At 54.1% G+C, this 27157-nt stretch overlaps 13 protein-coding genes across 13 annotated transcripts; 9 read left to right on the top strand and 4 right to left on the bottom strand.

Annotated features, from left to right (window-relative positions):
• Positions 1-350: 350 nt before the first annotated feature.
• AB675_11044 (uncharacterized protein) lies at positions 351-2316 on the top strand (the record flags this gene model as incomplete). Its single annotated transcript, XM_018139859.1, has 2 exons — positions 351-479; positions 808-2316. The coding sequence occupies 2 exons, from the start codon at positions 351-353 to the stop codon at positions 2314-2316; spliced, it is 1638 nt and encodes a 545-aa protein (XP_017994473.1).
• Positions 2317-2593: 277 nt separating this feature from the next.
• AB675_11043 (6-hydroxynicotinate 3-monooxygenase) lies at positions 2594-3796 on the top strand (the record flags this gene model as incomplete). Its single annotated transcript, XM_018139858.1, has 1 exon — positions 2594-3796. One exon carries the CDS (start codon positions 2594-2596, stop codon positions 3794-3796), a length of 1203 nt encoding a protein of 400 aa, XP_017994460.1.
• A 386-nt stretch (positions 3797-4182) lies between these two features.
• On the bottom strand, positions 4183-5510 carry AB675_11042 (putative epoxide hydrolase; the record flags this gene model as incomplete). Its single annotated transcript, XM_018139857.1, has 2 exons — positions 4183-5026; positions 5185-5510. The coding sequence occupies 2 exons, from the start codon at positions 5508-5510 to the stop codon at positions 4183-4185; spliced, it is 1170 nt and encodes a 389-aa protein (XP_017994484.1).
• Positions 5511-6769: 1259 nt separating this feature from the next.
• AB675_11041 (uncharacterized protein) lies at positions 6770-8326 on the top strand (the record flags this gene model as incomplete). Its single annotated transcript, XM_018139856.1, has 3 exons — positions 6770-6805; positions 6859-7670; positions 7720-8326. The coding sequence occupies 3 exons, from the start codon at positions 6770-6772 to the stop codon at positions 8324-8326; spliced, it is 1455 nt and encodes a 484-aa protein (XP_017994468.1).
• Positions 8327-9287: 961 nt separating this feature from the next.
• On the top strand, positions 9288-10505 carry AB675_11040 (Quinate permease; the record flags this gene model as incomplete). Its single annotated transcript, XM_018139855.1, has 1 exon — positions 9288-10505. One exon carries the CDS (start codon positions 9288-9290, stop codon positions 10503-10505), a length of 1218 nt encoding a protein of 405 aa, XP_017994455.1.
• Positions 10506-11098: 593 nt separating this feature from the next.
• Positions 11099-12671, bottom strand: AB675_11039 (putative transporter; the record flags this gene model as incomplete). Its single annotated transcript, XM_018139853.1, has 4 exons — positions 11099-11647; positions 11695-12426; positions 12473-12502; positions 12552-12671. The coding sequence occupies 4 exons, from the start codon at positions 12669-12671 to the stop codon at positions 11099-11101; spliced, it is 1431 nt and encodes a 476-aa protein (XP_017994463.1).
• Positions 12672-13412: 741 nt separating this feature from the next.
• Positions 13413-14330, bottom strand: AB675_11038 (Tricarboxylate transport protein; the record flags this gene model as incomplete). The annotated part of the gene is made up of 1 exon (XM_018139852.1): positions 13413-14330. One exon carries the CDS (start codon positions 14328-14330, stop codon positions 13413-13415), a length of 918 nt encoding a protein of 305 aa, XP_017994472.1.
• Positions 14331-15340: 1010 nt separating this feature from the next.
• AB675_11037 (putative isomerase YraM) lies at positions 15341-15697 on the top strand (the record flags this gene model as incomplete). The annotated part of the gene is made up of 1 exon (XM_018139851.1): positions 15341-15697. The coding sequence occupies one exon, from the start codon at positions 15341-15343 to the stop codon at positions 15695-15697; it is 357 nt and encodes a 118-aa protein (XP_017994471.1).
• Positions 15698-15729: 32 nt separating this feature from the next.
• On the top strand, positions 15730-19253 carry AB675_11036 (Nitrogen assimilation transcription factor nirA; the record flags this gene model as incomplete). Its single annotated transcript, XM_018139850.1, has 5 exons — positions 15730-16114; positions 16171-16364; positions 17329-17890; positions 17946-18342; positions 18389-19253. The coding sequence occupies 5 exons, from the start codon at positions 15730-15732 to the stop codon at positions 19251-19253; spliced, it is 2403 nt and encodes an 800-aa protein (XP_017994483.1).
• A 2137-nt stretch (positions 19254-21390) lies between these two features.
• On the bottom strand, positions 21391-22703 carry AB675_11035 (12-oxophytodienoate 3; the record flags this gene model as incomplete). Its single annotated transcript, XM_018139849.1, has 2 exons — positions 21391-22304; positions 22388-22703. The coding sequence occupies 2 exons, from the start codon at positions 22701-22703 to the stop codon at positions 21391-21393; spliced, it is 1230 nt and encodes a 409-aa protein (XP_017994479.1).
• A 388-nt stretch (positions 22704-23091) lies between these two features.
• Positions 23092-23730, top strand: AB675_11034 (Dimethyl-sulfide monooxygenase; the record flags this gene model as incomplete). Its single annotated transcript, XM_018139848.1, has 1 exon — positions 23092-23730. The coding sequence occupies one exon, from the start codon at positions 23092-23094 to the stop codon at positions 23728-23730; it is 639 nt and encodes a 212-aa protein (XP_017994458.1).
• Positions 23731-23948: 218 nt separating this feature from the next.
• AB675_11033 (putative monooxygenase MoxC) lies at positions 23949-24659 on the top strand (the record flags this gene model as incomplete). Its single annotated transcript, XM_018139847.1, has 2 exons — positions 23949-24306; positions 24352-24659. The coding sequence occupies 2 exons, from the start codon at positions 23949-23951 to the stop codon at positions 24657-24659; spliced, it is 666 nt and encodes a 221-aa protein (XP_017994454.1).
• A 707-nt stretch (positions 24660-25366) lies between these two features.
• On the top strand, positions 25367-26749 carry AB675_11032 (Enoyl LovC; the record flags this gene model as incomplete). The annotated part of the gene is made up of 2 exons (XM_018139846.1): positions 25367-25919; positions 25968-26749. The coding sequence occupies 2 exons, from the start codon at positions 25367-25369 to the stop codon at positions 26747-26749; spliced, it is 1335 nt and encodes a 444-aa protein (XP_017994467.1).
• Positions 26750-27157: the final 408 nt, after the last annotated feature.

The raw sequence follows: 27157 nt of genomic DNA, 5'->3' as shown, positions 1-27157 counted from the left end.
TTGCAAGTATGTTGGGCAGAGACGCGAAGCAGTGGATGGTGCGAAGCTGAGCGACACTGTGATCCTCTTCAGCAAGAGCATGCGACCGCGTCGAAATCGCCTGCGAGTCAATGAGGGACGCCTTGTGCGCACTTCAGAATAAGAGCTCGCAATTCTGAAGCTCCAGCATGTCTTTAACGCGTAGGGTAGTCCTCCATGGAATCGCGTACCTGGGGATCGCAGATCGTGGTGACGTCAAGATCGCCCAGAGATCGGGCAAGATCTTGGCCAAGACTAAACCTGCATTAGCGCGGAGCAACCTTTTCCCGACAAACGCGCTTTCCAATCTCTGGCTGTGCTACGTATTCACAATGGCCACCAGCGATACTTGTCAGTCACGACTCACTCGTCGTCATTGCGGCCGCCCGGACAGCGGCGAGGTCGGCGCGGACGCGTTGACCTGGTGGTCTCCTGAGATCGAGGATGTGACACCTCTTAGCGTCTGTCAAACGTTCTGCCGCCGGTCTTAAATGCTCTGTCCTCACTGCGATGAAGAGGAAGAGCAATGGCATTCCTGCGGGCATGGTCCAAAGATGGGACCGAGCGCCTGTCTCGTGTCAGCCTTGCTGTCGGAAGAAGAGGCGTTGTGATCGCAATCGACCGTGCTCCAACTGTGTTCAGCGCGATCTCGAATGCCGCTATGAAGGACAGCCGGCATTGCTAGCTGCAGGGCCATCATCGTCGAAGATCGGTGATGTGTCTAGGCGAGTGCAGCGACTAGAGCGAGCTGTGATTGACAGAGAGGTCACGCATGCTGATGTGTCACAGAAATCGAAGTCTCATGGCGACGCCCGACGAGGCATTCCTAGTACAGCATTCAACAGCCATGGTCAAAGCGACTTCAACAACGACATGGGACGGCAACACGAGCTCCGATCAGCCACGGTTTCCCAGCTTCCGCCGTTAGCGGAAGCAGAAATTCTGTTCGAGCACTTTTCACGTGTCATGCACCCAACTCTTGGAGTGCTACACCTGCCTTCAATCCGTACACTTCTTCGAGACGCCTACGCAGCCGCTGCAGTTGGCGGCGACTTGGATGTCTCTTGCCTGCTACTCCTTCTATCAGTCTTTGCTGGAGCAGCGATGGTCTGGACGCCTGAGCTGGGCGTGTCACTTGCGGCAAGCGAGGCACAAGCAATCGCCGCCTACAAGCAGTACGTTCGGCAGGCGTTGGCTATGCTAGATCACGCTCGTCAGCCACTCAAGCCGTCCACAATGTCACTGGCCGCGATTGCGACGTTATCACACGTCGTTGCCAACCATGATGTACTAACCTCGCAGTCCAACGTTATGCTCCTTCGAAGCCGCTGCGTCATGCTTGCGCGCCAGCTTGGAGTTGATTCGCTAGACACGCATGTCAAACGCGCGGCACGACAAATTCAGAGACCCAACATGATTGAGATCGAAGTGCAGAGAAGGGTATGGTGGTTCATTGTCTCATCTGATTGGCTGGCCGGTTTCTCTGGAGGTTCTCAAGACGGCACATACACCTTTCTCCCACGATTTATGCATGTCGACCTTCCTTCTGACATCGACGATGAATGTCTGACCCCAGATGGCTTCTCAAAGGAACCTTCTCCGAAGCGACCGACGGGCATGTCGTCATTCATACAACGGACTAAGCTGTCATTCATACAACGGATCAAGCTTGCTGGCCTCTGCCGTGATATCGTTGATGTGCTACCATCTGTACCCTGGGCTGCTGACGGAATAGACTACGGAACAATACTTGCGGTCGATCAAAGGATGGAGAAGTTCCTATCCAATCTCCCACCATTCTTTAAGCTCGACGCAGACTTCGACCGAGCTCAAGCAGCCAGTCACGATGAAACGCCGTGGATTGCTGTGCAGGCGCTCGGAATCAATTTCAGCTTGCAAGTCCGCAGATGTCGGCTTCATCGCCCGTATCACCTTCTGAGCACGAAGGAACCAACGTATGAATACTCTCGAACCATGTACATTCGATCGGCGCGCAATGCGCTTGGTTTGGCGCATGCGATGGACGAGCTCGCGACCAATTCTGGTCTCAAAGCTTCTCCGTACTGGATTGTCAGGCAAAACGTCTTCACAGCCGGACTGACGCTCGCGACCAACGTGTCACATAATCTCGACTTGCCCAATGTCGATGTACAGGGACAGAGCAGACATGCCGCGTACAAAGCGCCCGACCTTGCCGACTCAGACGCTCTGTGGTCGGAATTCCTCAGCGTAGCACCTGATTTTGACGACGCCCAGTGGCTGTCGCTTGTCACATTCCCAGAGATGGCTGAGGCTTGAGATGCTACTGCAGCAGCGAGCCTCGGGAAAAGTATTAATACTATCCTACAACACTGCCGCGAGGCCTCCTGGTCGCCAGTTTCTGGAGTTTCTCAATCAATGCTGCCAATCATCTGATCAGCCAAGGAGACTTCCAAAAGCGGAAATTGACTCCGCGGAGACAGGTACGCCTTTCCTCAGTGCGCTTTTACTGCAATGCACCTGCAAAAGAAGTTCGGGATCAGTCGACAGCATTGGTGTTGCCGCGTTACAAAGTCCCAGAGCCTGCCAGTCATCAATGGCGAGGGCAGAGCCTCCGAGGACCGCCATCATCATTGGAGGCGGCCCGTGTGGGCTCCTCACAGCCCTTGCGTTGACCCAACGCTCGCACATGACATGCACCGTCTTTGAGCTTTGCTCTTCCCACACCACGTTTGGTGGCGCCATCGGCATCCCTCCTTCCGGCTTGCAGCTATTCGGCAGTCTGGGCGTCCTCGAGGGCTTGTTAGCTCGCGGTAATGCTTCTTCGAAGTTAGTGTGGCACTCGCTTTGCTGTGCCGACGCTCTGGGCCCGTTCGACATGGCAGCTCGGTCCAAGGAGACGACCGGCTATGGTTGTCTACGTATCAAGCGCACTGACATGCTCGAAGTGCTCCTTGAGGCAGTTGCTGCAGCAGGTATAGTCGTTCACTTTGGGCAACGTCTCCCCGCGATTTACGAGACGCATGCTGGAGTAGTTGTATCATTTGATGAAGGTGTCATTGCCGAGGCCACCGCCGACATCCTTCTAGGCTGCGATGGGATCCACGCGGCCGTACGCGTGCTCTATGTCAACCCTGACCGTCGACCAATGTATACCGGTTCCGCAGGCCTGATGGGTCTGGCATCAGCTGCACTGTTGACGTCCGAATCAGCCGACACTCTTCGCGATGGAATACATGCCACGATGACGTGTGAGGGCACGTTCATGACAGTTCCTTGCAGGACTGGAAGCGATGAGTTCTACTGGGCATTCCAACGGAAAGTGCCATCGCCGAACCAAACAGAGTGGCTGAACGGCTGGGACATTCGAAGCTGCGAAGAAATCGAAGAACTGAAGGATGTTTTGTACGGAATTCTAACATGCGAAGAGACTCATGGTGGGAAGTGGGCAGCCATCTTGTGCGACCTAATCGACGCCACCAGAGAGATGCGCTTCTATCCTGTTTATCAGCTGCCATCCGCACCTGGAAACCGGTGGTATCGAGGTCGTATATTGCTCCTGGGCGATGCGGCGCATGCGATGCCACCACATGCTGGGCAAGGCATCTGTATGGTATTGGAAGATGCGACACTGCTGGCGAACTTATTATCTGTGGCACTTACGCCCAGTGACACGATGCCCGAGGGCGACGGAGCTGAAGAAATCATTGGAGACCTATTCAGGCGCTACGAGCAAGGACGTCGATCCCGTGTGGAAGATGTGGCGCGGTGGGCCATTGTGGTGATTGCTAGCCGCTGAACAATGGTGCCTGCGGAGCAAAGTACCCGATCACGCGTCGCCTGGCATGGCCGCGGTGAGCTACCTGCAAGGCAACGCCATGATGCAATCGAGCCGCGTCGAAGCTAGTGCTGAGTCTCATCTAAGCCGAAGCCAAGCTCGCACGGAATCCCGTCGAAAGCGAAGCCAATTTCGCGATAAGCCACGTCGAAAGAAGATCAGAATTACAGGCGAGAGCACCCTCACCTGGCACGTGCCAACTGGGTTGATGAAAAGAGTGTGATTTTTCAGCACTTTGCTGAACTCGCGGACCCAGTCCATGCCGGACAAGTGCCCATGCTGTTGCTCATATCGCTGCCTATAGCATAGGTGGGGTATCTTAAATACACAAACAAAGTCCACTAAAGCTAGCGAACCAAGGCAAAACACTCACGAAGCTCTTTCACGAAGAGCTGAGGTACTGTCCATGGCGCGAAATGCCCGCCTTTCTTCAGCTCGTGCCAATGCACAATGTTGCTGTAGTAGCGCTCAGCCCAGTGCTTTGGCACATAGCCGTTCTCGCCCTGGAACTGGCTGACTCCCACGGGCAACCGAATCGGCAGATCACACGCGTCCGGATTCTCCCAATACAGCCTCGTCGATGAGGTGAGAGTATTGGTCCACCAGTAGACCATGACGTTATCGAGTATTTCGTCCTTGGTCAGCATAGTGAGCACATCCTTATGCTTCCCAGGCTCGTCTTGAGACCACGCTGATATTTTCTCGAAGATCCAGGCCAGAAGTCCAGAAGGCGAGTCCGAAAGAGCGTAACCTAAGGTCTGGGGCCGAGTGGCATACTGCAGCATGTAGGCCGATTCCGCCCGATCCCACTTCTCAAGCAATGCCAGAGCATGCTGCTCGCCTTCGGTCAGACGTCCCTTCGCTTGGCTGGTCTCCTTCTTTGCATCGAAGAAAAGCGTGTTGAAGTGGACGGCGACGAGGGCTGGCGGCGGAGAATTGCTCGCAAGCTCCGCGACGATGTCGGCACCCCAGTCGCCTCCTTGAGCGACATATCGCGTATAGCCTAGGCGACCCATCAACTCGGCCCAGGCTACGGCCATCTTTGCACTGGTCCAACCACTCTTCTTGGGCTTGCCAGAGAATCCGTAGCCTGGCATCGAAGGTATAATCAGATGAAATGCATCTTCCGCCTTACCACCATGTCGGGTGGGATCTATCAATGGATCGATCAGCTTTAAGAAAGTGACGATGCTTTGTTCTTCGTTAGCTTGGATCGGGACACGAGTGGTATGTGAAGGAATCGTTTGGAGGAGAACATGGGACGGGACTACGAGACAAAGGCAGCAGGGTGGGCTCTGAGAACTCCTGCCTCTGCTTTGGTGCCGGTTCAGTTTGGGATGAACACTTACGACTCTGGCCAACCGTTGGTCATTATCATGGGGAGGGCATCGTGGTGTTTCGATCTAATGTGCCAGAAGTGGATGTCGACTCCGTCGATTTCGGTCTTGAAGTGAGGGTAGCTATTCAGAACATCCTCGCATCGTCGCCAGTCGTAGTCATGGCGCCAGTATGCACACAAGTCCTGAACGACGGACAAAGGTACTCCCTGGGACCAGTCCGAGACCGTAGCTTCCTCCGGCCATCTGGCATGGTCAAGGCGTTGGTGAAGGTCATGTATCTCGGAATCAGAGACCGAGATCTTGAAAGGACGTATTGATGCTCTTTTGTTGAGCATGGCGACGATTCGTATTCGATTGCACGTGGCTTGACCGAATGTTGCAGACGCCAAGTAGCCGAGATAAAGACGGGTTGCTTGTTTTTCTGTGGTATGGTGCTCTTTCGTCCAATGGAGCTACCATCCCACGTGGCGCCGGCATCGCATGAGATGACGACAATATTCCGCATGCCGCGTTAGCCGGTGCTCAGAACCTTCTCGGCTTCACGTGACTTTGAGCAGAGATTCGATAGTTCTATGCAGGCACAGATGGAGCACCCAACAAATGACGCTGATAAGACCGCCGATAGCGTCAAGCCTCGAAGCTTGGCACAAATCGGCTGGTACGCGAAACAGGAGGCGAAAAACCTTACCTAGTTCGAAAGACCTTGAGCCGCAGCTTTCTTCGCGATTGAGAACATCAACGCTTCACCACAACGCTTGAAAGGCCGCCGACTGACAGCTGTCGCGCGGGGGCTGTAGCAGCGCAGTCTCAGCTGTAATGACACTTTAGTGTCAGATCGATACGAGTGCATCGCAATGTGGTCACGGCTTCAAGGCCTCCGTTTCAGCCTGCTTTACACCACACTGCGTTGTGGGAACGGTAAGACGACATACCTCCCCAATCAATCTCACTGTGACCCATTCTCCGCTGCTCAAGCACCGCGGATCAGCCCTGCGCCCTAAATCGAGCACTAGTGGTTGCAGGTCATGCAGCCCGACGATTTTCCGATCGTCGACCGAGCGTCGAAATTTCGACGAGACCAGTGAGGAACTCGCATCAATGCTTGGAAATCCGTCGATCCCCTCATGCCCAGGCGGAATTGCTTTGACGAGATCTGTGCGCGAGTGGAATCGATCCACATCTTGTCGACGTTCAAGGCGGATGCAATACCGTCAGCTATGTTGTCTGGTGGTTGTGCTGCACGATCTCCATCCCTAGCCCGACGTCGGATCTGGCTCGGTGGCATTGTGTTATGCTCACGAGTCGCGATCCGATGATCCTCGTCGGCGGTAGCTCTCTTGCGACGTATGTGGGTCTAGCGCACGAGGCAATAGCTTCGATGCAGGAGTTCCACTGTGCCTCACGACCCTACTTCATCCACAAGAAACCCCCTTGAGTCCGGCCACATGCGCCGCAGTCAGCGAACCACACAGACCTAACATGTCACGACGTTGACATGCTGGCTATCAAGATGTATCGACGACTAGCATCGCTTGTGCTGTTGGTAGCCTCAATGCTGCCTGCCGGAGCACTAAGTCAAAGCGAAAAGCCCAGCATGGGAGATATGCTAATGGTGCTACCACAATGTGCGGTGCGTGATGTATGGCCCGTTAGCGACGACCCCCAGGCTGATTCATTTTTCAGGTCAACTGCCTCGTCGGAGCGTACAGCGAAGGGATCTGTCTGCTGAGCGATCCAACGTGCTCTTGCACGAACGTCGAGTTTCAACAAATTGTGACCTCATGCGTGAGCGGCAATTGCACCACTACCGAGGCGTTGTTCACAAAGAATATAACTTCTGTGGGGTGTGATGCTCCAATCCGCGACCGCGTCAACAAACATACTGTTATCGTCAGTGTGCTGGTCGGAATCTGTACCGTGGCCGTCTCTGTGCGTCTCGGGTATCGTCTTCTTGTCGCGAAAAGCAGCCTAGGGCTTGATGACTGGTGCATCACTGCTGCCTTCTTGTGCTCGATAGCTTCGCATATCGTTACTGAAACAGGCACCGTTCCGAATGGACTCGGCAAGGATATCTGGAAACTGTCATCGAGGCAGATCACAGATTTTCTGTATTACTTCTGGATCATGGCCTGGATATACTTCCTGGAGATTGTTATCACAAAGCTGTCAATCCAGTTCTTCTTTCTTCGCATCTTCCCTTCGCAACTGGCGCAGAGGCTGCTTTGGGCGACCATCGCTTTCACAACGCTATGGGGTGCCGCTTTCTTTGCCGGATGTCTCGGTCAATGCACGCCCGTGAGCTATAACTGGACGAAGTGGGCCGGCTTGCATGAAGGGAAATGCATCAACATTACCGCTTTTACCTGGACGCATGCTGTGACAAGCATTGCAATCGATATCTGGATGCTTGCGCTTCCCATCTGGCAGATTAAGGACTTGCAGATGTGCCTGAAGAAGAAAATCGGAGTCGGCTTGATGTTCTTTGTTGGCACATTGTAAGTAGCTGTTAACATCCCTGAACATCAACTGACACTCCCTTCATAGTGTGACCGTCATTTCGATCGTGCGTTTGCACAGTCTCATCATCTTTTCGAGCAGCAGCAACATCACATACGACTACTTCGACGTCAGCATCTGGTCTTCGATTGAAGTCACCATCGGTATCATCTGTGCCTGCATGCCAACCATTCGACAGGCGCTCGGCAAGCTCTTCCCAGCCATCATGCGAGGATCAAGCGCGCAGAAGACATATGGCCGGAGCAAGGCCACCAAGTCGGGTTATGTGTTCTCTGGGTCCAACTCTCGCTCAACACCTGGCGCACAGAGAGGCGGCCTCCACTCAGACCGCGATGGAGACTATGGCTTGCATCCCAGCTACAGATTGGAAGGGCCCACGGCTGGATCCGCTCATGCTGTTGTGGAAACATGGCATGGAGGTCGGCAAAGCGACAACGGAGGCAAAAGCGGAGTCGTGCGGCACGAGCGCGAACTCAGCGGGATCGTTGTGGTGCAAGAGAGGAGTGTGCACAACGTGAGCCAATACGAGCTGGATGACATCGTGGACGGCGACGTTGAGAGCAGAAACAGCGATAGAGGGGACGAGGCGACGCTCGTCGAGATGAAGAGTCCGCTGGAGAGGCCGCAGAGGTGATCGCATGCGATGCTAGTGGCATTCAGCAGTGTAGGGACGGATTGCTTTGAGGGCATCACGGGACCTCTGCAAGTGAACATTGTACCAACAGAGTCTGCCTAAGTGTTGTACGGTCGGCATCGGCTGACCGTGTGTTCGTGCTCGAACCATGCTGCTAGAGCCGAAATAACACTTTACGTCGCCATGAAGCGGGTAGCGGTAAGCGACCACGGCATCTTCACTTGCCTCAGACGAGCTTGTCATGGCCGTGGAGCGCCGAGAGCTACTCCGCATCACAAGCACTGAAAAGCTTTTCCGTGGCTTGCCCGCCGCGGGTGAGACTCCTTATAATTTTGTACCCGTGTCAGCAAGCCTGTAGCCGACGTCAATAAGCTTTGCCAGGCATTGCTAAGCAACGGCACCCGTCTTATCTGAAGCACACGGGTCTGGGCGCTGTGCAGCCGTCATTGCGTACTTTCGAGTTCGCAGACCCGGGGAAGCACCCCGCAGAGACTCGAGCCGCCAAAGATCGAGAACCTGGGGCTATAAGACATTCATGTCGCCATGATATTTCCTCATTTTTCAAACTACAACTCTAACGACCTCGACTGAACCCGACCACAGAACTTCAATCATTAACAACCATCATCATGCGCGCCTCACGCTATGCAGAAGATCGCTTTAGCGTGCCAACTCCCAAAGAGGTCTACAACTACCGAGTTTACATTCTCGCCTGTGTCGCTTCGTTCGGCGCCGTCATCTTCGGCTATGATCTTGCTTCATTGGAACGACACTTGCCTTGCCATCGTTCAAGAAGTCCTTCCATTTATCCGGCAACGAAGATGCCTTCTCAGCAAACATCGTGTCCCTGCTACAAGCCGGATGCTTTTTCGGCTCTCTCATCGCGGGTCAAGTTGGCGACAAAATCGGCAGAAAGCGGGCTTTGATCTGTGCTGGAGCGGTGTTCCTTGCTGGCTCGATCATGCAAACTGTTTCGTTCGGCAATGTGCCGGTCATGTTTACAGGCCGTGCAGTCGGCGGCCTAGGCGTCGGCGCTGCGAGCATGCTGGTCCCGCTATACATTAGTGAGGTTGCCCCGCCGCAAATTCGAGGACGACTGGTCGGCATCTACGAGATTGGTGTCCAGGCCGGTACCTGTATTGGATTCTGGATCAACTACGGCGTACAGGTCAACATGAAGCCAAGCGTTGCTCAATGGATGACACCGTTTGCGATCCAGCTGATTCCCGGCGGCTGCCTGATCATTGGCATGTTCTTTCTCCCAGACTCACCTAGGTGGTATGCTCGATTCAAGGGTCGCATGGTCGCTACTCCTGTGCTGGCCAAGCTGAGGAATCTTCCCGAGGACCACGAGTACATCAACGAAGAGATGACAAACATCATCAACCAGATCGAACACGAACGCCACAGCACTTCTGGACAGAAGGGCCTCATCGCAGAGTTTAAGGAACTCTCTCGCCCTGGCAACAGGAACAGAATCGCTATCGGAGTGACCATCTTCATCTTCATGCAAATGGCAGGGTCCAACGCCATCAACTTCTACTCCCCACGCATCTTCAAGTCACTGGGTGTGACAGGCACCAACACAGGACTCTACGCTACTGGCATCTACGGCATCGTCCGCTTCATTGCTGTCTGCATTGCCATGCTCTTCGTTGTCGACAAGTTTGGCCGCACCAAGATGCTCATCGGCGGCTCGGCACTCATGAGCGCCTGCATGTGGTACATTGGCGGGTACGGTCTCGTCGCCAAGCCCGAGGCGGCAAAGGGACATATCTCAGGCGGAGGCTATGCTGCCATTACGCTCATCTACGTCTACGCGATCGGTTTCTGCTTCTCATGGGCTGGCGTGCCCTGGATCTACTGCTCGGAGATCTTCCCACTACGCATCCGCAGCATCTCAGTGGCCATTTGCACTGCTACCCACTGGCTCATGAACTTTGTCATCGCCAGGAGCGTGCCATACATGATCACAAACATCGGAGGCGGGACCTATTTCGTGTTTGCCAGCTTCCTGGTCGCGGCGATACTGTTTGTGTACTTCTTTGTACCCGAGACGAAGGGTCTTAGTCTCGAGGCGATGGACTCATTATTCAGTCCCGGCCTCGTGAACCAAATCAACGCTGCAGATGAGGAGAAGGCCGTGGCTGAGACGGTTGAGCAGGCGGAAAAGCGATGATAGGTAGATTTGAGATTTAGATCAGCAGAACATTTGCCGTTACCATTTCATTTACATACCAGGTTCAGTTGATGCTGCATTCCGATTATTGGTCCATGAATCAATTCCTTTCGCCGAGTTATGGCCTAGAACGTGCTGAATCCAACGCGATTCGCTGGGTGTTGCGATGATTACACCGTCGGATCATGTTCCCAAACCACGTACAAAGACTCATTTCTGGTTGCACGGGCCACTTTCTGCGCGTTCAGGTGAGGCGTTGGCTCGGACGGCAAGGAACCATACACTGATAGCATTGCATTCGAGAAATCTAAGCCGCAAATGATCGGCGAAGATCAAGCGGAGTCGATGCTGGAAGCAAGAAACTCCAAGCTCGAAGGAGACGCGCGGGGAAGGCCAGTGATCCACACGTCACGATGGAAATGGACTCGCGAATGGGGTGAACAGTTCCAGGGAGAGATTTTCAACTCGTTGGTCATTGCCTTTGTCTAGAACATCAAAATCTGAACACGGCGAGGAATGTCTCGAAGACCTCGCGAAATGCACCGAAATGTCGCGAACCATGACTCCATGACTTGTGCCATCCTTGCTCTGACTTAGTTCACATACCGCCAGCCTCTCTCGCGTCCACAATCGGGAGTCCATCCCTCGGCTTCATCCAATTTCTTGTTCAGCTTCTTGCTTCGCCAGATTATGCCAACCGAGACCGCAGTGGTCAGAGCACAACCGACCAGGATCAAGCTGCCTCCAAGACGGTAGTATGGCTCTTGCGACGTTGGGAAGAAGTATGGTGAGAACCAATGAGATGTCTGCGATACGCAGTTGGCGATGGCGATCAGAGCCGCTTTCTTGCTTCGGGGAGCAGGGACGAGTGTAGTCTCCCAACTCAGCTGCAAGTTCAGGCCGTTGTAAGTGCCAGAGATGAGGAGGATGGCACCAAAGTAGCGAGCGCCAACGTTTGAGACCGAGATCAGCAGAGCTGTGCCCAGCATGGATGCCCAGATTGGAATGTTGATGTGCCAGAAGCTTTCTTGCCGACGTCCTGATGACCACGCCACGGCGCAAGCCGTCGCGTAAGCAATAGCGTAGGGAGGTGCTTGAACGAGATATGTGGTCATCTTGTCGAAGCCGAAGGTCTTCATGATCTGAGACATGTCAGTGAAGCTAGGTAGTTGAGATAGATTCAACTTACCGATGGGAAGAAGTCTTTGAAGGACTGTGCAGTGACCAGAGCGAAGTGCATTCCGCAGAAATACCACGTGTATGGGTCTCTCACGGCTTCTCGCACACCGTCCCACGTACCGCCAACCTGTTCTTCGACGCCACCATTGCTGACAAGGACTCGGTACTGGGCCATGTCGCGTTGTTGTTGGGTAAGAAACTTTGTGGTGGATGGCCATGACGGAAGCACGAAGAACGCGGCGATTGCGACAACCACTGAGGCGATGCCCTCAAGGAGGAAGAACCATTGCCATGAGTGTAGGCCTCCGATACCGCCCATATGTTCCAAGATGCCTGCAGCCAGGAAGCCAGAGAGGATGTTGCTCATAGTGTTACCGGCGTGCCAGATAGCCATGCGTGTCGGGTTCTCTTCCTTGTTGTACCATGAAGAGGTGATCAAGGTGATGCCTGGGAAGAATGGAGCTTCGGTCAAGCCAATGAAGAAGCGGACCATGCAGAAGCCGACGCCGTTGGTCATAGCAGGCATGCAAATTGTTCCGATACTCCAGGCAAGCATGACACCGGGCAAGAAGTACTTCGGATCAGATCGAGCCAACAACAGGTTTCCGGGAAGCTGGCCAATGAGATATCCAACATAGAAGGTAGAGATGCCGGCGTTCCAGACCGTGTCAGACATGTGAAGATCTTCTTGAAGACCTGCGAGACGTGCGTTTGAGACGTTGATTCTGTCAAGATAGTTCATCTGTACCTTGTTAGTGTTGTCGCGCGAAGGATTGCGGGGAACGTACCAAGAACATGAGTGTCATCATCGGCATCAGCTCCAGTCGATTATTCTGCGCACCTTCTTGTTGAGTGCCTCCATTTCACCCTGGCTGAGACGCGAAGGGTCTCGAAGCGGTGCTGGATCTGCTCCGGAGTATAGTTGACGGCATTTTCGACTTCAGTCTCTGTGCCGACGGCGCGCTGCTTTTCTTCGATGTCTGCCATGGTCGCGATGTGCTCAGGTCGACGCAGTGGAAGTCCTCGGAGGGCTCAAGTTGTGAGCAAGATACTTGGTTGTTGCGTGATGAGATATCTGCTTCTAGGGGGAGAGAGTCGAGATCTTTATACATGATTCTGAGCCTGAAGATTCAGCCGGTCTAGAGCTCTCCAGACGGAGAGCACGGGGACAGTGCGGGTGGGAGCAACAGCAGCAAAACGGCTACCGCTACCGACCCACGAGAGGGCATGCACCCGCAACGCGGGGCTCTGTCCGGGGGTGTCATCTCGCCATGGAGGAAGTTCGTATTTCCGCGAACTGGCTCGCTGGCTCAAAGCTTTCCCCTCGAATTATTCCGCGTGCCAAGGAACATTGCTCTTGGCGTAGCTCTTGGCAGTCCTCCCGCAAGATGGCCATAGGCCATTGGATACGTACCCGTCTTGGAATGCAGCAAGACGGAAGCCAAATCGCGCCACGAGAGCTTCTGTGATCCAGCAGCAACGTGTCCAAAGAACACTCCCACCATGCGGGTACCATAGTAGACTCCTCGTGGTCGCGTGCGCGGGAGGCTTCCAGGGAGGCGATGCTCGTGCCTTAGATCAATTGCGCTTGTGTGAGATGCCAAGGACTGCGAGAGGACTGGGAGAGGATTGGAAGAGACTCGTTCGCCTGGCAGCGGCTAAGGATGATCTGAAAAGTATGATTGGTCTTTGGTGCACGAACATGACGAATTTGGGTATACGAATATCTTATGCAAACGCGCCGACAACAGCCTCATAAACCGAGAAAACAATACCGCCACTCAGCACTAGTCTTCCTAGCCTCATCGTACTGCCAGCCCAAAGCCCTGTCAGACCTCGTTCGCGAAGGACATCTCGACATGCGTTCCGAATTGTTGACCCTTGCGTCGATTGTGCTCTCGTCTTGATGGTATCAAACGGCTGCGAAGCATACACCGCGACAGTGCCGGCAATTGCGCCATTGACGAAAGTCATAGCCGCATTGTTCGGAAGATTGAATTGACTGGAAGTCTCTTTCAGTGCGTTGTAGGCACCCATGCGCGTGGCAGACGTGGCCGACTGTTTTGCAATCGTCGAAACCAGGCCACGATACAATGCTGAGACTCCCTGCTCGCTGACAAGGACCCTCGCGGCATGGAGACCGCCTCGGAATCTCCGTTGTCCTCGAGCGTCGTCGATAAGAGCTGTTTTAATTCGTTCCGTCGGTGCTACTGCGACGACTGCTTCAACACTGCCGGCGCCCATACCAGCTAAGATTCCCCTGCCAAATGAGAGCTTCCCATTCTCATCTGCGAGCATGTTCTTGATGGAATCGTATGTGAGGAATCGGACGCCGGCTTTGAACGCTGTGCCGACGACGAGTGTTGAGCATCCTGTGTAGATGGCTCGCACTCCATCTTCTCTGGCAACTTTGGAAAGGACTGTGAGTACTCCTGGCTTTGGGCCGCCTTGAAACTCTGGTAGCTGGGCTCTCGTCTTCGAGAATTCGAAAGGATATGTGACTGCTGCTTCTGTTGCTCCTCCTGCTGCGCCGGCGAATAGCGACAGTATCGACGAGACCTGCCTCTTCGTTTTAGGAGCTGGTGCGGTAGCGGATGCTTGGACCGGTTCTGGTACTGGATGTAGTCCCACCCCAGCTGTCGCCATGTCTATCGGAATTGCGAGATCAATTGTATGTATTGATACGGACGTTGTGTTTCGCGAAGTTTGCATGAGTCGACTTGAGGTACGTGTGATCAAAGCAAAGTCATGAACTTGAGTTCTTGGCCGCCCGGTGCCATATTTCAACAACGACAGGAAATGATCTCGGTAGGGGAGACTCGGACGATGGCCTCGCCGCGCGAATTTGCATGGGCGTGGTCCAACGCGACGGGACGCGACACGGCTGTAAACAGCAGGAAGATCTGAGTCGCCGGACCAGATGTGCTGCTGATGCTAATTTCCCCACACAGATGCGACCCGTTATGCCTTGCTCGTACCCGCAGGCGGCCATCGGTGCAGGCACGGTGTAGGACGGACCAGGTGCCGAAAGACGGGTACGGACGGGCGGATGGGCCCAGATCTTTTCAAAGTCTCCACTCTGGCCACGGGATTAGCATACCCGGCGGGTACAGCGTACCCGTATGAGCCAGCGGATAAAGCGCTATCCGTCGTTTCTCCTCCACCATGTTGCGGCTCGAATTGCGCAGAATGCGAACAGTACTTCGCGATGGAGCTTGTGGGGAATATCATAGGGGCGCGGGCGATGATGAGGGATTTCTCGGGGTCGCTCGAAGTGCAGACGTATAACATGGCTGTCAACGCAGGCGAAACCATGCTTCGCAATACCCATCGACACCTAGACGATAGACCAAGTCAATCATTTCTGTATGGCAAGCGTCGTACACTCAGCATTCCACAACATACCAAGACTTCCGCAGCTGGCCAGCAAGATAGCTGCTACACCCCTCCCGCTTGGCATACCACTTGAGTGGCCTCCACGAACAACAGCCACGCCCATCATGCAAGCGGTGCAACAGGACCAGAGCAGACGCCTGAGACGGCGAAAATGTCTTCCAGCGTCCTTGATGAGAGCTGGCACATCAAGAGGCTTATTCATCCACCAGAAGTACCTTCCGCAGTCAAGCGATGACTGGAAACCATGGATCTTGGCGGCCATGGGCTCGAAGAATGGCGATGTGAGACAGCTTGATGGCGTTGGAGGAGCAACGTCAACCACGTCCAAAGTCGCAGTCATCAAGCCTTCTGAGCAGCAAGGAATAGACGTCGAATACACCTTCATTCAAGTAGCCATCGGCAAGGAAACACTTGACTTCAGTGGTAATTGCGGCAACATGGCAAGCGGCGTCGGACCCTTCGCAGTGGAAGAGGGCTTGGTGCGAGCGGAGCCGGGGGCTACACATGTTGATGTGTCGATCCTGAACACAAATACCGGAAAGCGGATAGTCGAAACAGTCGAAGTTGATGAGAGGGTCAATACTGCGAAGACGGCGATTATGTCTGTCCTGGCGTGAAGGCACCGGGAAGTGAAGTCAAGGTTGCGTTCATGAGTCCTGAAGGCAGCATGACAGGCAAGCTATTCCCAGCAGGAGAGCGGACGAGCTCGATACACATCACAGAACCCAGGAATGGTGTCGCGCCCTTCGAGGTCCAGGCCAGTCTTGTGGATGCAGCGAACCCATTCATCATAGTCGACTCAACATCTCTGCCGTTGGGTTTGGAGGCGGACTCGTCGATATATCTCGATTTGGTCGAGGATATCCGACGTGCTGGCGCGGTTCAGATGGGCCTGGCAACCGATACTGCTCACGCTGCAGCCACTAGAGGAACGCCAAAGATTGCCTTCGTATCACCTGGCGAAGCTCCGATGCCAGGCAAGCAGTCAAGCGATGTCAGGGTAGCAGCCATGAGCATGGGCAAGGCGCATCCAAGTCTGCAGTTGACAGGCGCCGTTTGCTTGGTGCTGCGTCATGTATACCCGGCACAGTGCCATACGCCGCACGTCAGGCTACTCAACGGGTCAGGGCCTTGATGACACCGCCCGACTCCGAAGGTTCCGACGATGAGACATCTACGCTGACGAGCTCTCGTAAAGAGCAGGCCAACGGTGAGACAATCTGGCTACAGCATCCCAGCGGACAGATCAAAGTCGTGGTGAAGCTCCAGCGTGACGAGAACGAGGTCAGGATCGAGAGCTGCAGCGTCTCAAGAACAGCAAGGAAAATCTTTGATGGACAAGTGATGGTGAATTTATAGAAGAATAGAATGATACCCAGCTTGTACTGAAACGAGCCAAGCATCCTTAATCTTCTCCAAGGCTGAATGTCAGCCTTCTGCTAGGCTTCACGCTCTTCGCTGCTCCAGACCAGCTTTGCTCACCCATTTCTTGATTCTGGCTACCTTTCATGAGATGCTTTGTGATCCTAGAAGAGAAGAAGACTCTACACGTGATGACTTGAATTCTTGCAGTGATGATGTTTGCTGGGCAGAGAAATGTCGGGTAGAGCTTCCGGAATTCCACCATCGAACAGACGCGATGCGGGGAAGCTATGGGCGGGTGAAGAGTGCTGAATCCCAAAGCGCGTAGGCGTCACTGCTCACTTTCTCTTCGTACCCGATGAAAACTTCATCCGTCGGACGACCGCTTGCGCGTTCACATATCCGGGGATATGACGCCGGGCTCAGAGATCTCGCCCAAGACAACCACAACTTCTGGCGCACCACGCAAACGCGTCTCGGAAGCTTGCACGTTTTGCCGTGGTCGCAAGATCAAATGCAACAACGAGAGGCCGGTGTGCTCGAGCTGTAGAACGTACGGCAAGACTTGCGTGTTCGAGCCCATTGATGAGGCAGAACGGCAGACGAGCAAGATACGCCCATCTCGCAGGCCACGATCTCAGAAGGACTCGACTTCGGGCCCACTTCCTGCTTCTTCAGTCCACAACGATGACGGCGGCGACGATGGCAACACTGGTCAGAACATTGTCGCCCTGACAGACAGTCCGCAGAGGTCGGTTTCCCGACTCATTCACTCTGCGGAAGGCGTCTCCAGCTACCATGGCCGTACCAGCGCCCTGTTTGAGGACAACAATGGCCCGGAGCCGCGTGGCTGCCCCGAGCCTCCACGCCCGCTGACTGGATCCAGAAAGGGCTGATTGCGGAAGCCGCCCAGCAGAAGCAAATGGAGCGGGTGAACTATCATCAAGGCAAACTCGACTTCGATGGCGTCGATCCCGAACTAGGCATGCATTTGCTGGACCTACACTGGAACCGTCAGCACCACTCGTATCTCATCACTTACAGGCCGGTCTTCATGCGGGATATGGCGTGTGGCGGACCATACTTCTCGGCTTTGCTGTTGAACGCAATATACTTTAGCGCCTCCAAGTTCAGTCCACGGCTCGAGGTCCGCAGAGACCCTGACGATGTGAGAACGGCTGGGTACCGGTACCGAATGAGAGTCAAAGAGCTGCTCGGAAGTGCTTTGGACTCAAGCAACATCACCACTATTCAAGCACTGCTGATGATGGCGCAATCATTGTTCGCTCTAGGAGATGAGCGCAGTGCTGCATGGCTGTACGCTGGCATCGCATTTCGAATGCTCATTGATCTTGGTATGCATGCGGACACGCTGGCGCTTCAGGACTACAAGCGTCCTTCTGATGAGGATCTCGAGGTTCGGCGCAGGGTTTTCTGGGGTGCGTTTGGTGAGTGGACTCCGGAGCTCTGGGTGTTTATGGGCTCGATGTGCTTACAAAACAGTGGTGGACAAGATGCAGAGTTTGTACCAAGGGCGACCCGTTTCCCTGCAGCAGAGCGACTCCCGAGTTCCGATATCTTTTCTTGATACCTATGAAGAGTATGAAGACTGGAAGCCATTCGCCTACGAGCCGCATGCGATGCAGACATACGCCGGCTGTCCCGCGTACAGCGTTAGCACATTCACGGGGCTGTGTCAGCTGTCGGTTATAATGAACAGCATACTGAACGACATCTACGCCGAAGCATCGTTTGATAAGACTCCAGAAGAGCTCTCAAAGCTACAGAAGACTCTCGACGCGCGGCTAGCCTCATGGTATGACCAGCTGCCTCATCACCTCAAGATCGCACCAGCCGAGATTCCTGCAGTAATTCCACCTCCTCACGTCCTTTCTTTGATGTGAGTCCAGTCCCTTCCGCAACATGTCGCGACTGACATGTGATAGGGCGATGTACAATGTGATCCTCATTCTTCTTCATCGGCCCTTCGTTTCCGATGGTCACCTACACAGCAATGCGCGGTCTATCACAGTCAACTCGTTGCTTGTATGTGTCAAAGCTGCGACTGCCATTGTTCACATCTTGCGACTCTATCACGAAGCTTACAGTGTTCGCCGGGCTCCGTACCTCATCTCTTACGCCACCTATGTCTCAGCCACAATCCACGTTCGCATCGCCGCCAAGCGGCAAAAGAGTTCTGATGCACACAAGTCTCTTGCGACCTGCTTGGAGGTCTTCCGCGTCAACCAGGAAAGCAACTGGGCGGCGCGGAGGGCACAGAATATCGTTGAAGGGCTAGCGAAGAAGCTGAAGATTGAGCTACCAGACACAGGCGGTGCCCTTGCTCTCAGCCGCAACGGCAGCGATGCCGCCACGGCACAGATCAACTCTGCACAAACGCCAGCCTATCAGTACCCACACCCGCAGGACCAGGAGCAGACCAAGCCACCAGAAGAGAACAATTACTTCGTGTCGGATGTCGATTGGCAGCAGGGCTTCTCGCCGAACATGGATGTGGATGGAATCATCCAGAGTTTCGCGCGACAGCAGGACCCTCAGCATCCTGGCACTCTGCAGTATGCAGTGCCTAACGGTATGGATGGATCGGGTTTGCTGCAGCATCAAAGTTATCTTGGAGACGACAGCGTCGGACACAATGGGCACAGATCCGAACAGCAGGTTGGAGATGCCTTCAGTGCGTCTTGGACGATCCCAACGGATGTCCCACTGGACGATATGCTCTTTGGGTTCAACAGCTCGACACTCGATGGGTTCTCTATGGCGTATGATTATGGTCAAGGTCAGTCGTAGAGGCTCGGATTATCGATATGTGTGCAACCGGACATCAAACAAAACGAACCCCACCAGCAGCGTGATCGATGCGGCGGTCGTGGAACAGGCAGCCGGAGCCCTCGCTTAACATCCAATCGAGGTCTGATGCCCAAAGACCCCGCAATTGCCCAGCAGGAACAACTTCGGAAGGCCTGACTAATCATTGTGTGCCCAGCGATGAAAGCGCGTGGCAAACATAACAGACACATACACCATGACCACAGCCTTGGAGTTCAGCGCACTTCAGCATGCAGGGATCGCAAACGCATTGCGCACAGAGCACGCAGCCTCTCGTCTTCGCGCAATGCCCTTGACATAAAGCGAACAGTTGACCACCTGCAATACCTGCGGAGTATTCTCTGTCTCGATCGGAGACCTGGGCGATCTGGGTCAGGGTTCGATCAGCAAGAATGGTATCGCTCTATTTTCTACCGCCGCAGGACCATGGCGCTACTGCAAGAGAGGTCAAGCTGCTGCAATCCGAAGCCCGAGCACATGCCGCGAGCGTTGCGTACCAGCGTCAACCGAAGAGACACGCCTGCGACGCGCGCAGAGCTCGGCAGTATGGCGCTACCAAGCGAGCAGCAAGACGCTCGGCTGTCGTTGATGCCGTGTTGCCATGGCCACGTTCTATCACTGGATCGCTGGATCCCTTCATTGGGCTGGCTGATAACTTGTCGCCTGATGATCAGCGGCAGCTGCAGTTCTGTGAGAAGATTCACGCCACCGCTTGCGACCACTACTGACAGCCCTGTTGTTCTATCGATACATAGCTCACAGCATTCGGCCTCTGACAGGCTCTACTGCCACATCCAGAACAGCTTCCTGCCTGTCCTGTGTACGGCAAACATCGGAATTCATGGAATCATGCTATTCATCGACTTGTGGAGCGGAATGGACCAGGTGCAGATCGAGAGACGTCGCAGCGGACTGTTAAGGAAGATGTTGCATCTCGTTAAGAAACCAGATTCATTTGCTGACACGAGTACGCCGATTGACTTAGCAATATTGACCGTTGCGGAAAACATCATCGGAGATCTGACAGCCATGCGGTCTCACCAAGCCGGGCTAAGGACATGGTTCAGCAGCAATGGAGGCATGCAACGTCTTCACTCATCGTCTATTCACCCTTCATCGGCCATAATCATCATGTCTGAGATGAGCAGACCTTCATTTCCTTTGTTCCGCACCCACAGCGAACTCAAGGCTGCTCTTGATCGACTGAGACTCCCGCATGGACAGTACTGGCCATCTGTTGTTCGACGCTGCAAGATATGCTTCAAGTTTGGGGATTTATTCATGCTGTATCTGCTCAACCACATCTCAGAGCACGCGCCGCCGGGACTTCTGGATGATATCGATCGTTCGTTCCCGGAAGAAGGACTCATCGGATTTGTGGCTGCGCAGTATGCCATTGAGACCGCAATACGAAAGCACCATTGTAGCGATATATGCAACTATGGTGCAGTACTCGAGTTTGTTCATCTGATGCGCTACACGTCAAGCGACACTCAAGTCAGAACTGCGGCTCACCTCATCGACAATATTTGCGGCGTTCAAAGCATACAGCCAGTCGGCATGGAGGATCTTAAATTAGAAGTCGACATGGCGAGCACAGCCAATCTGGACAGGCCACGAAAGCTCAGCTGGACCGGTACAACGGAGAAAACAATCGTTACGTACCATCAGCATGCTCCGACGTGTTGTCCCGAGCGACTGCATCCTAGGTACAATGCCGCAGATGGCTCTTGCGCTCGAACTGCGCCTCCGGCGCGGCTCCGGACATCTTCGAAGATGGGGTTGAGCCAAACTTGTTCCATAAAACAACTGGACGGAGGACCCATGCAAAGTACAATTCACTACGAATGCAGCGAAAGGGAGGCGATGGAAGCTCGCGCCGGCTTGGGAGCGACTCGAGCAAGGTATCGCTGAATTTGATTAAGGCAGCATCTCCGCTGCCAATCAACCTTGTCGGCTCCTGCACACGGACGAAAACTTCTCACGCTGTGATTGTTACTCTCCAGACGTCTTTGTCGGCAACTGGGCTCCACATCTGCGCGGGTCATCGTCTATCGTATCAACCGAACGCCCGGGCTCCCAATCTTGCGCCTTGGAATCAGCTGGTCTGAGTGCAGCTCGGATAGTCCGTATAGCCAATCTCCCGGCGCTTGGATGGGCCGTAAAATGTCTTGCGATTGTACGTCGTCAAGAGCGTTCCCGATCTCAGCCTGTCGACGAGATCAGGATTGCTGACAAACCATCTCGCGAACGCACACGCATCGATAGTCCTTTCGGATTCTACAATGTCCCAACAAGTTTCATCATTCCAGCCTCCTGCACTGATTATCGGGACTTGGTGCAAGATGTCCCGGGCAAAGCTCAGGTCCATGGCCTGGTCTCGAGGCCAAGCGTCGCCGATCTTGTTCAAATCGTCCTCCCGCGGCTCGACGAAATGCACATAGCTGAGATCTGGATACCTTAGCTGGATCTGTTGCAAAAGACAACTCCAGGTCTCGAATCGATGGCCGTCGCCCATATCGTTGTAGACGCCGAAGGGCGACAGTCGGATCGCAACGTTCCTCACGCCGATAGCCTCGCCTATGCTCTCTATCAGGTCCAAAGCGAACTTGCACCGCTTCTCGGGACTACCACCGTATGAGTCGCTTCGTGTGTTGACATTGGAGTTCAAGAATTGGTCCACAAGATAACCATTTCCAGCGTGGATCTCAACTCCGTCGAAGCCAGCAGCCATGGCCATCTCTGCGGCGCGAACATAGTCGTCAACTGTCCTTTGGATGCCCTCCACGTCGAGCGCAACCGGTGGGTGGTCCCTATATGCAACCAAAGAGTCCATATACGATATGTCTGTGGGTGTGAATGGAGGCGGATACGGATACTTCTCGTTCGTCGAAAATGGCGTCGCCGACGCCGAGACAGGACTGTGTCCAGCGTACTGCGGGATGCAAGCACGTCCGTGATGCGTAAGTTGGGCGTATATGAACGCTCCACGAGCGTGGACAGCTCTGTGACCTGGACATGTCAGCTTGGAACCTGTCCACAAAATGCAGCACGTACCAACTTCCAGCTCTCCAAGTGCTCGGTAAGCCACATACCAGGGACTCCAGGCATGGCCCCAGACTCCGCGCTTGGCAGTATGCTTTCTGTGATCAAGAGACCTCCTTGACTGGCGCGCTGCGCGTAATATTCTGCCATCAGCTCGTCTGGCAACCATACTCGATTCTGCCGCTCTTCTGTGCTGTCAGGCCACAGAGGCACGCCGCGATTGCGAGTCATCGGCGCCATCACTACGCGGTGTTTGAGCTCGATGGCGCCATTGGATATCTTCAGTGGCGTGAACAATTTCGACTGTGGCCCCTTCACTCGGGCCACTCCGCCATTCGCTGCAATTCCTCCTTCCGCGGAAACCATGCCTGTGACGCCTGCCATGCACCCCGAAACGATGCTATCTTACCGTGGTGTTAGAAACCGCTGCGTCTTGCCTGGCTCACATGGTACAGTATACGATGTTATAGAAAGTTGTCGGAATTTCTGAGGCGCAGCCTGAGATCAGACGTCCCGGCATGGCCTTCAGGTCCAACATTGTTCCGATGCTGGCTGGAGCTTAGCGCGTTGATGGCGCAATCAAGCCGTGGAAAATTGGAGATAAAGGCCCGATCGGCTATGACTGCCGCACCCCGGCGAACCTCTCCCGCCCGTATCTTTCACCTCCCCAAGACCCTGGAATATACAATGAACGGCATTGCACGTGTCTTGGTGGTTGCGCCGCGTAACAATACTGGATTACCATCACGTCGCAATGGCAGGCAACGCGAAAAGTATGATGCAGCTGAATTTCTTCGATGCAGCTTGCACCGGAAGTCATACAGCAATCGGGCAGTGGAAGGATCCAGCCGACAATTCACGAACCAAAGACAGACTCGAATATTGGCTATGGCTTGCACAACTCGCAGAGAGGGGAAAGATTACTTCAATCTTCATTGCCGACAGTTATGCCGGACACCAGACGTATGGAGGCTCTGCAGACGCTTCGTACAAAGGTGGCTCTCACATTGGGAAGCTGGATCCCCTCACAATTGTATCGGCGATGGGAGCAGTGACGAAGACTGTTTCATTCGGAATCACGGCCAGCACATCGTACATTGCCCCATACGCGTTGGCTAGAACCTTCTCGTCTCTTGATCATCTGACCAACGGCCGTGTGGGATGGAATATCGTTACGAGTCACAGTACTTCTGCAGCACAGGCCTTCGGTCGGGACGAAGTGGTACCCCACGATGAGAGATACGCTGCCGCTGAGGAATATATGGACATCGTGTATCAGTTGTGGGAGAAGTCCTGGGAGGACGGCGCACAGCTTTTCCAAGAGGAGCCAGAAATGGCGTACGACCCCCGCAAAATCCACAAGATCAATTATGAGGCAAATACCACAAAATGAATGCCTTCCACCAAACACACCCATCGCCCCAACGAACACCGCTGTTGTTCCAAGCAGGATCCTCGAAAGCTGGCATAGAATTTGGAGGAAAGCACGCTGAGGCGATCTTCTGCGCGAACCCGACAATCGCGTCGGCAAAGAAATACACTTCTGCTGTTCGTGCCAAAGCAGTCGAAGAAGGCAGGGACCCGTCATCCATCAAGTTCTTCCTAGGCATCATGCCGATCATAGGACGCACAGTAGAGGAAGCTGAGGCCAAGCTAGAGGTAGCGAGGAAACGTATCAGTGTCAACGGAGGTCTGGCTCGTTTCTGCGGCTTCACCAACGTGGACCTCAGTGGCTTCGCGGTAGACGAGGAGTTCAACTTCGATGGCACGCATTACGACAACAGCATACAAGGTGTCGTTGATAACATCAAACTTATATCAGAAGAGAAGGTCTTCACACCTCGAGTTGTCGCGGAAATGTTTGCGCTGGGTGGCTCAGGTCCACGGCCTGTGGGAACGCCTGAGATGGTCGCAGACTTCTTTGAGAAGTGGTGGCGAGAAGGAGACCTGGATGGCTTCAACGTCAACTGTAAGTGTGGCTCGTGAAATCCAGCGTTGTTGCTGACAAGTGCAGACGTGTCAAATCCAGGGAGCTTCGAGGATGTTGTTGATCTACTGATACCCGAGCTCCAGAGACGTGGCATCTACTGGACTGACTACAAGGCGCCTGGCGGTACGGCAAGAGAGAACCTACACAGTAAGCCAGGCGAGGCTCTGCTGCCCCGGGAACACCCCGGAGGGAAGATGCGATGGGATGCTTCGCCCAGTCGAGTAGTCACCGACCAAGCCACACCTGAAGGGGCGGTGGAAGCAGAGGTAGTGACAGGCAAGAGATCGGACATCGCGAGCACAACGATATCCATGCAGGAAGTAAAGGTGTAATATACGTATCGTATACTTCGATAGCAAGGAGGCGGGCAACCTTGTAACACCTTAGCCTCGACGTCTTCAACGAACCTCATCATTTGGTGGTGATTCGCTGTGCACGTGAAACCATTGTGGTGCTGCTGATCACGAGACATTGCTGCGACGGCATCCATGGATGCTTAACCGTGTGTATGGGTGGGCGAAAAAGCTTACGACACATTCCTGAATAATTTCTCCGGGCGCCACGATTGCATGTCCGCCCGCGTGGGCCTAGGCGAAAAATGCTGGGACTTCCTCCGCATTGGCGTGGCTGGGGTGGCCCGTGAAGGTGGGCATGCCCAGGGCTGTAGATAAGGTCAAGGTCGGGAGCGCTTGCCGCCGCGGTGTCTTCTGCCGCAATTACGGCGACATGCATCGAACGTCCAGGCTGATCAGGTTCTTCTACTGCCGTGACTAGTGCGACAAGCGGCTCGAGTCTCGTCAACAATGGCTCTTCCGATGACTCGCGTTCCTGGCCGCGGCCTTCGATGGAAGCGGGACAGATCTTGCGTGCTCCAGTCATCGCGGCATCCGACAAACGCCTACTGTTTTCGCAGGTGATGATGGCTGCAAGCGCAGGCCAGACTATATGAAAGCACCAGCGACAGTGCCTATCCGCAGACCTTTCAGTCTCATTGCAGATAGTTTCCAGACCTACAGATCTATTATAAGCTAAATTCGCCATGGTTTCATCATCAACTAAGTGGTTAAGCAGCCTTGTGTGCTTTCGTCGGAGACTGAAGCCAGAGGTCCTCGATGGTGAGCACAGCAGCCATAGATTCGGTACGGACCACAAGGAGCCCGTTGAGTCATCACATTCGATCAGCACAACGTTACAGCAGTCTGCCAGGACGAGTCGAGAATCTGTTGCGGGAAAAAAGCGTCATGATTTTAGCCCGCAGAAAGAGCCTGCTGTGGTTGAGCGGACGGTGAGTGACGATACGCTGGCAACAGTGTCGGTGGAGAAGGGATCGAGCCTCAACCAATCTCTATTAGTGGTCGCCGAACGACAGTATAAGCTCGTCGACGACTGCGCATACCCAACATTAGCAAATGAACGAGAAGTCATTATACGGCCAATGGCTGTGGGACTCAATCCGATTGACTGGATGTCAGTCGACTACAACTTCTGTCTACCGAGCTTTCCTTGGATCACCGGCCGTGAATGTGCGGGCGTTGTGGATCATACTGGTAGCGAGGTCACGAATGTCAAAGTCGGTGACCAAGTCTGGACAAGTACGTCAATTACTTACTCGAAAGGTTCTCATACTGACCAAACACTAGGCACCTACTATCGCGATAGACGAGCGGGCTGTTTTCAGCAATTTGTCACAGTTCCGGAACATACCGTGCTCCCAATGCCAGCCAATCTCAACTTCGACCAGGCTTCTACATTGGGAGTCGCAGGGTTGACGGCTGCCATGACGCTGTGGAAGTGGCTGGAGGTTACCATGCCATCTGTTTCGTGTACGGCGGGATCGTCACCGCCGGCACAAGCTACGCCATCAAGATCAGACGAGTATCTGCTGATCTGGGGCGGTGCCACCATGACCGGCCAGTTCGCCACGCAGATAGCTCGTCTGAGTGGCTTGAAGACAATTTGTGTCGCTTCAGAAACGTCGAAGTCATTATGTACGTCACTTGGCGCGACTCACGTTATCACACGCGATGGGAAATCCCCCGAGATGCTCCTTGAGGAAGTCCAAGCCATTGCAGCAGACAACATCACTTGTGCGATCGACCTTGTCGGAGCAGAGACAGCAAGCTACTGCTTAAGAGCTGTCTCGACACAAAGACCGGTCCTCTTTGCACCCCTGGCAATGATGAAGAACGATATGGCTATTGCAAGGAACGTCCGGATAGAGACTGTGGAGATGAAAAGATTCGTTCTGGACGAAGACAACGCCTTCTACGCTGAAAGACTAAATTCCTTGATCGAGGCGGGAGCCGTGAAGACTCCTGAGCTGGATGTCATGGAGGGCGGGCTGGCGGTAGTAGAAGAAGGACTTGCAAGGATTAAGGCCGGGAATAGGAACGGCAGGAAGGTAGTAGTACGGATGTCCTGAGATAAATCAACGCATAAAGTTCAAGCCATAAATCACTTCCAATTCTTCCTTGTTGACGATTTGTCGAGTCGCTGGCTTCGACGCTGCTGATCCTGATGCTGACAAAATGTGTGCGCTTTGCTGTTCGCGATGGACGAACTTTAGAAGCCTTGTTCTTGTGAGTATGATGGATGAAGCCTTGTTCTCGCGAGTGTGATGGACGAAGCCTTGTTCTCGCGAGTGTGATGCTTGCTGTTGTACGACTGACAAGAAGCACTACGGCGGAAGTGGAACGCGAATCGAAGAACAAGGTGTGCAACCGAACACAAATTCTTGTATTGACTATGTAACACAGCGCTGAGGAGGATACAGTAAGAGAAGAGTTGGTCGATGAGAATCTCCACTGGCGGCACTGCCTTCGAATTGGCC

The sequence above is a fragment of the Cyphellophora attinorum genome (assembly GCF_001299255.1).
Source record: "Cyphellophora attinorum strain CBS 131958 chromosome Unknown Contig58, whole genome shotgun sequence".
NCBI lineage: Eukaryota > Fungi > Ascomycota > Eurotiomycetes > Chaetothyriales > Cyphellophoraceae > Cyphellophora > Cyphellophora attinorum.
This window is presented reverse-complemented; position numbering and strand designations above follow the sequence as displayed.